The sequence below is a fragment of the Cyclopterus lumpus genome, chromosome 21 (assembly GCF_009769545.1).
Source record: "Cyclopterus lumpus isolate fCycLum1 chromosome 21, fCycLum1.pri, whole genome shotgun sequence".
NCBI lineage: Eukaryota > Metazoa > Chordata > Actinopteri > Perciformes > Cyclopteridae > Cyclopterus > Cyclopterus lumpus.
Genome location: NC_046986.1, coordinates 15654896 through 15667792, shown reverse-complemented (window position 1 = coordinate 15667792; position 12897 = coordinate 15654896). Strand labels below are relative to the sequence as shown.

At 38.6% G+C, this 12897-nt stretch overlaps 1 protein-coding gene across 1 annotated transcript in view; it reads right to left on the bottom strand.

The window, feature by feature from the left end:
* thsd7ba (thrombospondin, type I, domain containing 7Ba) overlaps window positions 1-12897 on the bottom strand; it is a 111274-nt gene that overhangs the window by 42399 nt on the left and 55978 nt on the right. The window contains exons 8-11 of the mRNA XM_034561795.1: window positions 10751-10982; window positions 4832-4947; window positions 3753-3885; window positions 2787-2890 (exon numbers count right to left, since the gene is read on the bottom strand). Coding sequence (XP_034417686.1) covers window positions 2787-2890; window positions 3753-3885; window positions 4832-4947; window positions 10751-10982 — 585 coding nt within the window. The remainder of the gene's footprint in view (window positions 1-2786; window positions 2891-3752; window positions 3886-4831; window positions 4948-10750; window positions 10983-12897) is intronic.

The following is a 12897-nucleotide window of genomic DNA, read 5'->3' as shown; positions in this document are numbered from 1 at the left end:
ATGCATTGGCATCCACCACGTCGATGCAAATCCTGACTGCAAATTTCCAAAGAAAATTTGGGAAATGCTGCTCTTAGATATTTGGATGCAGCATGAATATGCCTATAAACACAAATGTAAACGTGACTGGGGAGGAAATGCAGATGCACACTTAGAAATTATACTTTCCAAAGCTAGTAATCTACGTAAACTAGTTATTCTATATTATTATGCATAATTTCAATGACCAGTTACATTTGATTACCAACACACCAATCACGACATGTGATCTGTCATCATCATCTTTGTAAACCCTGTTTTTAAAGGTGATATATAAATAAAGTTATTATTATCAGGTAGACAAACGTGTGTACAAACCACGTCCAATAAATGTTCCAAAGCATGTAAAATATGTAACTGAATACATTAAATTGGATTCATAATTTGGTTCATGGCTGACACGAGGCTTCATTTATTATTTATTATTATTTATTAAATATTGTAGTATAAAATAATGGTTTAATAATGACATTACAGCGGGTGTAAATGCACCACTGACATTTTAGTACAGTAAGCATAGTAAGTATATACTGTATAACATTTATTGTCTGTTAAAAAAGTATTACATATAATATAAGTTTAAGTTTATAGACTTAGACTGAAGAAAAATGCAGAGGAGAAGGTGACCTATATTTTGCACTGGAACAGGATGAGTGTCTGACATGATAATGATGCACAAGCTTGTTCATATTCAGCTTCTCAATGAAGAGATATTTGAAGTCGATGCCATCTCACACACCCTTCCCACAGGATGTGCAGTGAATACCAACTGCATGGGAAATAACACAGTGTTGAAAAGTGTGAGAGTTACTGAAATTCATGTGAAGGAAATCTGAATTTCTAACAGCAAAACAGAAAATCAAGAGCTCTTCCAAAAGGAATAAAGCAATCTGACTTCATTACATGGAAACTGCAAAAGTAATTACATGAACACAATAAAAGGAAATAAAGCTGCATCTTCATGATTTCATCAGTAGTGATATTAGCGGAACAAGATAGTTTTCTTACTTTCTGAGGGCGGATGATAGCATATAAAGAGCTCTTTTGGGGCAATGCAGCATCTTTCAAGGTCCTTGAATAACCTAATTGAGAAACTCCTGCTCAAACTTGCTGTCATTAAATCTTTGATATGCCCTTATCCAATGGCCCCATGCCCTTACTGTGGCCATATTCCCAATTATTGAGTCCTAATTATGCCCCAATGTGACATTTATATGTCCTTTTCCTTGAGTTGGTTCAGAAATTCACTGAGTAAAAGTAAATCCTGGATAAAGTCTTTGTTGCTTTAAATCTATATTTAAATCAAGTGTTTTTACAGACTGCAAATTCCAAACCGACACTTTTTGAAATGTCACAGGTATTTAACTCAGTCATTTTCTAATCATATTCAAATAGGAAGCTCTAAAGGTCAATGAGGCTTGCTCTTAACCTGGGAAAACTACAGACACTTACCCCATTCTCACCAAAAAGTCATAGAAATACACTTAAGAAATGTCAGTCATAATTATGCTGCCAAGTAAAAGTTAGCGACGGTGAGAGCAGCGGAAGGTTCTCAAGGTGGCACAGAAAGCCACTGAAAACTTCACTTGAATCACGTCACTAAATTAGATAGAACAGCCAGTTCCTGGGATTTATTGGGACATTTACACTCCTCTAAACGAGTCAGAAATGATCCAATCAACACTCTGGCTCCTTAACGATTTGGGCCACTGGCGGTCTACACCCAGAGAAATGCAGTTGTTTATGAAGGAGAGTAAACAGGAAACACACAACACATTCACACCCTCGCACAATCAATTGGGATACAGTACAATACTTATGATGTGCTGTCAACAGAAATAATATATTATAATAAAGGCTATTTGTATCATGAAAAAATCATTTCTCAACATCAACAACACATGTGACTAAAGAGGAAATAGCCCCCTAATATATACAGTGTTTCTCTTGAAGCAGAAATTATGTTATTAATTTCACATGAAGACAGTTACATAGATGAAGGAAGGATAAAGATCTCAATTATCTTTTGTCCGTGTTTCGCAGGACATCCAAAATAGCAAATTGCCTCACAAATAGCAAACTGTAATTACATTACATCAATGTGAGCCTGTATATCACTGACATCATCAGATACAATGTTTAGTATCAGGTGTTGATTCAAGAAGAAATTGTGATATCTGTTCCAGTATAGAAATATCATTATATCAGTGTATTTCTCTTTACAAAGCATAAGTGACAATTGAATTTGCGTGCTATAAATCCTAGAACTCTCTAAAAGTCAGACTTAATGACATCCAAGAAATAATTTATTCACAATTTCAACTAAAGGCTCTATTGGAAGAACTCAGTTGGATGAACTGAACACTTTTCTAAAAATATTGGGTGAATTCATCCGCACATGTCTGTATGGATTATTTGTATCACGGCTAATGTTACTTTCAACCTGCTGCTACGATGTGTTTGTGGCCATCTGACTTGCTGCATTCAATAAGGAAACCAGTGCTGTGATGAGATCATCAAGGAAACAGATGGAGAGGTTCATCTCTTTACACTATCTGGACAAATTGCCTCAGACTTTTATGTTCCCATCACTTGCTTGTTAAAAGAGCAGTTCTGAAAGGGCTATTATGTCTCATTTAATAAGGAGAGTAAATAGATGGAAGAGCAAAGCTTAATATGGTGATATCCGAATAGCTGACAAGTGTCGAGGAGAAAGAAAGAAAGAAAGAAAGAAAGAAAGAACTCGCCTCTTGTTTCTAAACCATTTCCACAGGCTTCTCCTGGTCCAGATAATCCACGTCGGACAGACTCTGGAACCAAACTGCAGCTGTGCCACTTGTTTGCTCTCCAACTGCATGGAGACACAAAGACATTCTGTATGTTATAAGAGCTTTATTCATACAACAGGCAAAGGTTTCACTAAAGTTATTCTGTGTAACCTGCATGCAACCTCCATTTGGGAAAACTACAATTAGTCATCACTACTGCTTCAATCGAAAGAAGATCTATAGGACATTTATATATTCTAATGTGCTAGTTGGATAATGTTAATGGTAACAAATATCAAGAGTCTACCTTCAGGAAACCATTTTGTTTTGTTTTTATTTTATGAACGCTACACACCAAATACACAGTACATACAACATCAATATATAATACAAAATATATAATATTGTATATATGATAACAGATATATAATAAAATACCACTTTTGTTATTTGAATAAAGCTTGTAGACAAAACTTGGGACATTTTTGGGGATATTTGTATTTCATAAACTAATATAATAACTAAATGTCAACAATCTGTCAAGGACATGGCAACTGAAAAGAGAGGTGGAATGCAACAAAGTTAATTTACTCAAGTATTGTGCTTTGTCTAACTATAGCTGAAACTATAACTGCACAATCTCGCAATAACAATCACAGCTGCCAATCAAAAAATGTTGTATTGGATGTTTAAGTGTTGAACAAATGGCTATATTTTCATCAGATTTTTTTCTTCTTTTCTGCAGCAGTCAAATGTTTAACAATCGTAATGTTGTCAAATGCCATGGTATCTGATGCCAACGCCATTGTAAAAGCACACTCAAGTAATTCACAACAATAATGCACCCTTAGGTGACACATTCGTCTCCCCCTGTGATATTATAGAGCAGATGTCTTATCCTTGGATAGAAAAGGGAAATGGCTTCATTAAACGTGGTGTTTTTACCTATACACTGGACACACAGGAAGTGATTCACACTCTCTCTCTTCGTGCAGTGTGTCAGGGCACTCTTGACCTCCATTAGCAGACCTCTGAATGATGATTCTGTATCGAGACTCTGAGGCGGCGGTTGCATTTTCTGTTGAACATGAAACACAATCTTCACAAAAAGTGGCAGATTAGTTACACAGTTTTTAAGTGACTTTTAGAGGAAGTAAAATGATACTGACACAAATATCTTGTGTCTGGAACACCAAATAAATAGCGACACAATATCACCATTGCGGTCTAATATCTCAAAGTTGATCTGACCCTGATTAGCTTGCCCTTGTGGCTGTGATGTCCTCCACGCCGCTGTTTTCGGACACACCGCACTGTAATGGTTTCATTTGGCTTGCGCTCCGAGGCTCATTACACAACACTAATTACCCAACACTGGAAATGGTGCAATTAAGAAGGTGATTATATCATCAGCGGACCCAATGGTCTACAGCATATTTACAGAGACGAGATGCCTGCTCAATTCTTTTAAAAACAATTACACACTTTTTGCTTTCCAAGATACTTACAGTACACATATTCAAACCCATTAAAAATCCATTTTCCTCTTGACGTGTCAGCTTAATGTAATGGACGGTTAACACTGTCATTTACACTTAAATATAATCATTAAATACTCTAGAGACATCAAGGGAGAGCATAATTGTATGGCAACATTTTTAAACAAGTGTGTGGCATTATAATACCACAGCATATGTGCCTGGTGTGGCACTGTAACAATTAAATAATGTATTGTGCAAAGCTGCAACTAATATTTTCATTTTTGATTAATTATGTTCTCAATTCATCAATTAACCTCTAAAACCTTAGAAAAGAATACATTTCCCAAAATGCAAATGTAATCGCTTGTTGTCTAAAACTCAAAGTCTTTTTGGTTCACTATACCATTACAGATTACTGATTTACCTTTACAAAAATGTTGCTGTTTTACAAAAAACGCTGCCACCAGATAGCACTAATAATATGATTTTTAAAAGAATGTGGAGCTAAGCGGCAGACCTTTTAATAGAAATGAGAAGAGCTACCTGGCACACAGGTGGACGGGCAGGCGGTCCATTCACTGAAGGGTGTCACAATACAGTCCTTCTTGCAGGGCAGCAAACAGGGTCGGGCGGTTTCTGGACGAGCAGAATCTGAACACCTGAACAAACAGACAAACAGAGGTCCTAAATTCTCTTCGACCCCCGGGCGAGGAATGATAAACGTCCTGAGTCTCCCTGTTAACAGGACAGGGCCGAGAAACAACTGCCCTGTCCTTGACATCACACATCTCCCCGCAGAAAACAGGATTGATTACATGTCCCCCTGCCCGCACGCTCAGGAAAAAGGCGGACAAATGTAAAAAATTACAGTTTTCTCACACATTCAATTTCCTCGCTAAAATAAATAAATAAATACTGAAACTATTCAAGCACACAGTGCCTGTATATTACAGTTAATACTATTTTGGCACATTTAAAACACAATTATCTATAAGCAAATAAATTTGTTGTATATTAATAATGGATGGATTGCACTGCATGTAATGTGAAAACCAACAAAGAAATAGCACCCAGCTCTGCAGTTCCTCTCTGCGCTCGGAGAGGACACTGTTCCATTTTGGATAATTATTTTTGGTATTACACCCGGCAGCTCCATTCTCATCAACCTCCTCAGCCACTAAAGTAATGTCGTTTTAGATTTTAAAAAAGCTCCCGTCCAACCTACATGTACACGACCACGCCCATTACCAAACCGCATACACTGCAGCATGTAAAGAGCTGAAGAGACAGATATTTCTTCTTCTGAGGTGGTGGAGAGCCTAAAATAATAGAATAAACCCAATGAGACGATTGTTCCCAGAACAAACACCACTCTTGCTGGTATATCTAAATGGTCTGTATGTATCCCAACCAGCATGTTCCCTCGTCTGATGAATTATTTGCTCTTGCTTTCACACTTTTCTTGTAAAGAGATTCAAGTTCAGAGTTGATCCAAGGTCAATGTCTGCCCCTAACATTGGAAAGTTTGTTAATCTCCCACCTTGATAGTATGAAAAAATCCCAAGCTTTTAAATGAATTGGAATCCATCCCAATACATGTGTCTGTTAGTTAAATACAACAATAATTTAATTATAACATAATCAACTTCATAAGGTTATAATATCAGTGTAGTGTTTTTAGCTTGTTCCACTGCCCTCGGGTGACAAAAAACAATCAATTGATGCAGCTTTAAGAATTATTAGCATTTATAAATCAATGAAAATATTACATATATATATAAATACTACCAGTTATTTTGTTGTGGAATGCCATATATTACATGGTATTATGGATTACAACAACAAAATGTGTTACCAGGACTATAGCTAAATGTAGGGGTGAATCAGTTGAGTGCATTTATCATCCCATACACAAGGAGAGAGCAGCCACAGAAGTCTTCATGTTGCTGCCACCAAGGAGACAGAGTGTGCAATGAGGCAAGAATCAATCAAAGTCCACAGCAGGGCTGCTAATTAAACCTGAGAAAAGTGAGGATACGCAAACTGTTTACCAATGATTCATTCCTGCCACACCAAGGACACCATTACCAGGTTTTAAAGAGCACCCCTGACTTTTACCAATTTCGTTGTTTTAAGATAGGAAATTATTCACGCATTCCCTCTGTATCTTGTGTAACATATCCGTCATGGAGCCTTTGGCTGTGTTGTATTTTGCTTCTTGTGCAACCTTGAAGTGGTACTGATTAATGCAGCTATGTAAAATCAAATAAGTCATGAGCTTTGATGTCCTTATCAACTAGCAGCCAAACGCAACACACACACACACCCCCCCACACACACACACACATGCACTGAGACATCCCAATTTTATTTCAGAGCAAGTGACTTCCTTTGCCCGACAACCAGATCCAGGTCTCAGTAGAGATCCAGCATGGTGCCACATCCTCCGACTGCAGAAAGCCAGCACGCACAGGAATGAGATCAAGTATACCAACGCATAAAGAGGCAAGATGCATAGAACCCCATCTTTCCCCTACATTATCCCTCCTCTTCAGTTTCTGTCTCCCTCTTTGCAGCGATGCATGCCAGAGGGCATGGCAGCGCAGCCGGGGGAATACTGTGCGGCGCGCACAGAGTGAGGCTGCACAGACTAGTCTGCTGTTGCACTGTGAAACGGTTTGGAGGAGGACATGTCTCTCACGCATTGTTGGTTATTATAATTGCAATTAAATACCTAATTCGTCAATTTAATATAATACAGAGTTGGTTAAATACTCAATATTTCATGGAACATTTTAATAAGTAGCATGGGAGTGAATTCTTTATTTGTTTGAGTGTGTTACAGCCCAGCAAGACCTGATGGGGTTTATCGACACAGACCGTAATTAAGAACAAATGTGTCCTAAAATAATGAAAAAACTCAATATTAAATTATATTGTTCTATAATATTGTGTTGGCCTTTTAATGCTAATAGTGGTGAAGTCATCATTTATAATTGTCATTGCAGGATGCTATTATTAAAAAAAAGGTAATTTGGTACAGTTATTGTACCAAATAGGTTATTATAGGTTACTCTTATTAGCACTGCTTTAGTTTGTTAATTGATCATCAATATGTGTCAAAGGGGAGCGTAAATTAAACTCAAAATCCATCTTGTGTGACGTCTGACGGCTCTGTACTAAAACCAAGACAGAACCACTAACCTTTCATTGAGCCCATTTACACCACCGACTGAAGTACAACATCAACTATATTCAGGGAGCAACTGCTCCTTCTGATGGGATCGATTTTGAGGTATTAAAGACATTCCTGTATTTCAAACACATTCTAAGATAAACAAAGGACACAGCAGTCTGAACTCTTCTCTCTAGCCCTGTGCTGTCCTGTTTAAGTGCATGAAAGATGCACAGTGTATCTGTCTTCTGGATATTAATCCTATCAAATGAGGCTTGGGAAGTTAAGCCGAATCTCTGCTGTTGATGCACAGTAAAACCCAGATCATGTCTGCACGTTATGGAAAGAGAGCAGAAAGGCCCACTAACTTGTAACTGACAGTCAGAATCAACTGAACAGCATGTGTTTGGTGCTGTTCCATTACATTAATACTCTGCAGTTATAAATGAATCGCAAAGTATTGATTGACTTCACAACTTACTGTACAGGCCCGATCTGTTGTGGAGCAGAAATGACAGCTTTCATTAAAACCTCTGTGGCGGGAGATGTAACGTTCATAAGAAAAAAGCCTCTCCGTAATCCACTTTATGGCCCTGTCAATAATATATTGCGCTGGAGAAGGGCAAATTTTGTGAATTATTTATAAATCTATTTTCCTGGTGTGGGGTATACCATCATTACAGTGACAGCACAAAAGCCCATAGCAGTGTTTGATATTGTATTGCTGAAAGAGGAGTAATGGTGGCGCATAAGCAAAATGAATCTCAGGTTTACAAAAGAAATACTAAACTCAGGCAGAAAACACTAAAGAATGCTTAATATACAAAACTCTGGGGATATCATTTCACAGTCGACCAAGTCCTTTGGGTCATTTGTCCGTAAGTGAAAGCACAATACATCTGCAAGTAAAATACTTTGGGGATCTTTAATCATTAGATCTTTTTCTTTAGGAGAAACATGATCACTTCTAAACTCTTCTGCTAGATTTCACTAGCTGTTTCACTCCTCACTGATAATTTATCATTCGTTTCTCTCTCGACTTATTTTCTAGTACCTACAGCTCAGTAGCAGGGGCAGATTTAGGGTGAGAGGAAGAAAATATTCTGTTCAAAAGTGACATTCTTATACGAGCCTAATGACTCAAGAATAGACGTTTTAGATGTCACATTTTAAGGGATATAATTATTGTTATTAACGGTGGAATACATGGGATTCTGTAAAGATATAGTAGAGTAATGTCTACCTGATCAGAAGACGTTGTTATCCCTCTGTGTGTGTGTTGTTATCCAAGCTTCTCCTTGCTTTGTTGACATCATGGTCGGCCAGGCCTGCTTTTAGTGCATGCTTTTAGTGCATGCTGGTGCATGTGAGCGGGTCCCGCTGGTTAGCTCCCAGCCACCGCTCTGCACCCTGTTGCTGCATAAGTGTAGCACCCACCCTCAAGTGCCCCCTCAGGTGACCACTGAGCTTGTACTGGTACCACTGCGACCGCTCAGCCATCAGTGCCGTTGAGATAGAAATGCTCCCATTCTCGTAAGTGCAGGGGTATCACAATGTTACTGAAATAATGTTTGAATATTGATTCTAAAAGATGATACACACAGTAACACTAATACACACCATACTGTTTGTTTATCTATGTGTGTGCATTATGTCTATGGCACAGTATTCTAACAGTGTTCATCTTTACCGATCTGCACTCAAATTGTTTTTGACATCCTTCACTCGCGCCGACAGATACTGTTCTATTATATTAAATATATCAATCCACACTGAGGCGGAGACCTCCCCCATCTTGTTGTGCTTTGAGTGAAGCGTAATCTGCACAGACAGATAAATAAAACACACAAATACCCCGCTGTATATGTGGTTTGAATCTATATTTATTGACCATGGCTCCCAGTCTGTTTGTGAGCTCGCCTGTTTCCCTACAGCAGATCCCCCTCACACGCCACGGAGGGCGGGCAAATTAAATAAATAAATCAATACATGGGGCTACAAACGCGGTTGGTGACGCGGACATGAATACTATTTTGGTTCAGTAAATGTCTGCCGCCAGTCAGCCTGGTGAAGGCCGGTTAGAGCTGTCTGCTCAGCTCCCGAGAGATGCTGCTCACAGACGGGCAAAGACATTTACCGAAGACGAGTCGGTGTAGATTGCATTAAAGAATGCTAACACACCACTCACGCCTGGCTTCCAGTTGGGATTCCCAGTAAAACGTTGCATTTCATTTTTAATGAATGCAAGTGACTCTCATTATGTGGTACATTCAGAGTGTGTGAGGCAGACGGTAGTGCAGGTATTTTCACAATGGAATATTACATTTTATATTCTAATATCTGATGTTGTTTCTTTGACTATTCCAATGCATATTTATATATTATTTGTTGACAGATCTAATCCAATTAGATAAAACACTGTTGTGAGATGAAACAACATATTCACTTATTGTTTCTTTATTTATTACTTTAATGTAAACAAACCTGACACATCAGTGGCAATTTGAAAAAGACTTGCTCAATGTAGACGACTGTAGGTCATCCAGAGGGACAAACAGGAGTCAGGAAGGACGCAAATTATTGATAACCCAATCCCGATTAATTTGCCTCTCAGAAGACTCTGGAAAACATGCAACATTTAATAAACATTAAACTTTAAAGATCGTTAAAAAATAAGCATCTCTCTTATGATAAAGAAAATCCTTGAAAGACTTCACATCCATCTACATATGTAAAATCCCAAATCCCACTGAGTTACACAAATTGATCTACATATTGCATTGCAACTTTGATGTCCACATCAAGACCCTGTGACCACCTGTGGATCAGCGTTTATTTTCAATTGTTCCCAATAAGGAGACAGCGTAGAGAAAAAGCACTGCACCCAGCACCCTTTTTAAAAGCAAGCTGCCTTTTTTGTGTGGCCGCTCAAAAGGATTCTCGAGCGATGGCGATGGCGATGTCACTCGGTGACACACACTATCATAACAAAGTGTGAAAGCCCCTTTAGTTTGGTAGTAGATTGGCTGCTAGTGAGGTGCTCATGGTGAAAAGAATGTCTAACAAAGAGATAATATCCCAAATAGATAATAAAAAGCAAATGGGTCATGCGACTCTATCATATTATGGGGGTTAGAGTGGTGATATGTTGTCAAGCTATTGTCATAGAATCTCTATGAGCGCTTTTTCAACACAATGCTGGAATGGTGCACTTGCCAGCGCATCTTTGTCAATAAAAGACACTTTAAGGAAACAGGCCCTGAAGAGCGCATGGTCGGAGAGTGTACCTTTTATTCATCACAGGTCCAAGGTTCATCTTCATGCAGCTCACTTTGCGGATCTGAAGACCCATAGCACATGTAGAGGTCTCATTTCTGGAGCGGGTTCCATTGAGATCCATGGAGGCATCCTCCATACAAGGACCCCAGGCTGAAGCCTCCCAGAAGAACACCATACAAGGCTGGTCATTACAGACTCGCCACTCCTGCAGGGCTGGAGCTGCCGGACACTCCTTCCCTCCTGGCCACCAAGACACAGGGAGAAAAGTCACAGAATCAAAAACATGAAAACTGCTGTATAAGTCTTTAATTTGATATTCTGAAAAGAAAAAGCTGAGGAGGCACAGTTTAGTGTTTTGCTGTGTTTATGAGCACGCTAAAACTAGTGCTAGTACAACAAAGCCACATTATTATGCAGAGTTCATGTCATCTGCAGAGAATCTAAAATACATTTCACCTGAAGTAACAAGCTGAAGCTGGAAGTCAAATACTAATATAATCATTGACCGCTGGCTACTTAGCAACAAAACAAATGTTTGTTTGGGTGAGCTGGGCAGACACATTACAAGTTACAACAAGTCTGAATTACAAATGAAAAGTCACAGTAAGGTCACTGTAACATAATTCACAGTTCAATTAACACACTGCCCTCAGCCACACCACACCACAACAATCTTTAATAAGTGGATACAAGGAGCAGTCACCTGCTCCCTGTATCCACTTATTTATTATTATTATTATTATTATTTGGACGCATACTGTCATATATGACAGCAAGAAATCTCTGAAAGCATTTCTGTATTCACCAAGATGGTGTTTGGCTTGCATGACCTGCAGTTCAACGTGATCCTGCTGAGGCAAATGTTCACATGAAGAGTGCGTTTAAGTACCAAATATATGAGAAATTAGACAATCAAGCTTCAATAATAATCAATATTTTAATTTAAGAAATATATTTAATTTTAAGTGTTTTTATACAGCATTTCAGTTCTGTGACTTCATGTGTACACATTTTTGAATGAAAATGTTTATGTTTAGAGTTTCATGGTCAAATAAAATGAACTCTAAAATGAACGTAAAATAATCATCAACGCAGTGTGTGTTGAGTTGTAGTGGATTTTATATATACTTGCACATGTAAATAAGAAAGCTTTATGTTTTACATTAATACATAAAGAAATATATGATAATTAATTTGGGATATTATGAGGAATGTATTATAAAGCATAAGAGAGGATCACTGTTTTATTATTCTGTTTGTTGATGACAAATGTACTGATTAACTGTATAATGCATGAGAATGAATGATGTTGTATTGTTCAGACAATAGTTGAAATGGATGCCGAATGGAAACCTGAGATGTTGCTTTTATTCTGAAGGCAGGATAATAGGTTTTATTCTGGAGGGGACTTCTGGTCCCTGACCAAAAGTGTGAGCTTTGACCCCGCCAACTTATTGATTAGCTTAGCGAACAGAACGGCGGCATTCTTTGAACTAGCCAATGGAACTAACCTTTAGGTGTGAACTCATTTGCATGACCGTACTAATAGCTGAGCACTTTGTTCTGGAGTCAGAGTTCTATATGGTTCGGGAGATCTTGAGACAGCCCCGGGCTCTACGCTGCGCTGGGCTGAAAGAGAGGCCTTGGGAGCAGTGGGGTCCGTCTGTGGAGAGCGCTCCCTTACCAGCTCCACGATCGTGAACGCTATCTGTCATTATCTTTGCCATTAAATATTGTTAATTCATTGAATCCTGGATTTCCTGCTGCCACGGGACCCGAGGTTCTGAATATATCTTTCATGTGCAACATGTCTTAAGCTGTGAGATCCTTTCATCAGCTGTTATTCTAGATATGCTTTTGGTGACAGGGACTAATGAGCTGGCTGCCAAGACTCTGCTATCTGACTTGAAAACACAACACTTGGAGTACGCAGAAAAATGCTGGCCAGAAAAAGAGCCGTTGATAATGGATGGTCAACTCAAACCTCTAATGTTTTTGAGATGAACAATGTTTGTCTCCTCAATCTACAAGAAGAAGAGCGAAAGTAAACCCAGCGTTGAAGGAGGCTTCAGCTCAAGCACGTTTGTTTTTGTTTTTTTGTTTACCGAGTTGAACTTTGAGTTAGTCTATGGGTTGTTAGTTTGGATTCCAAGAT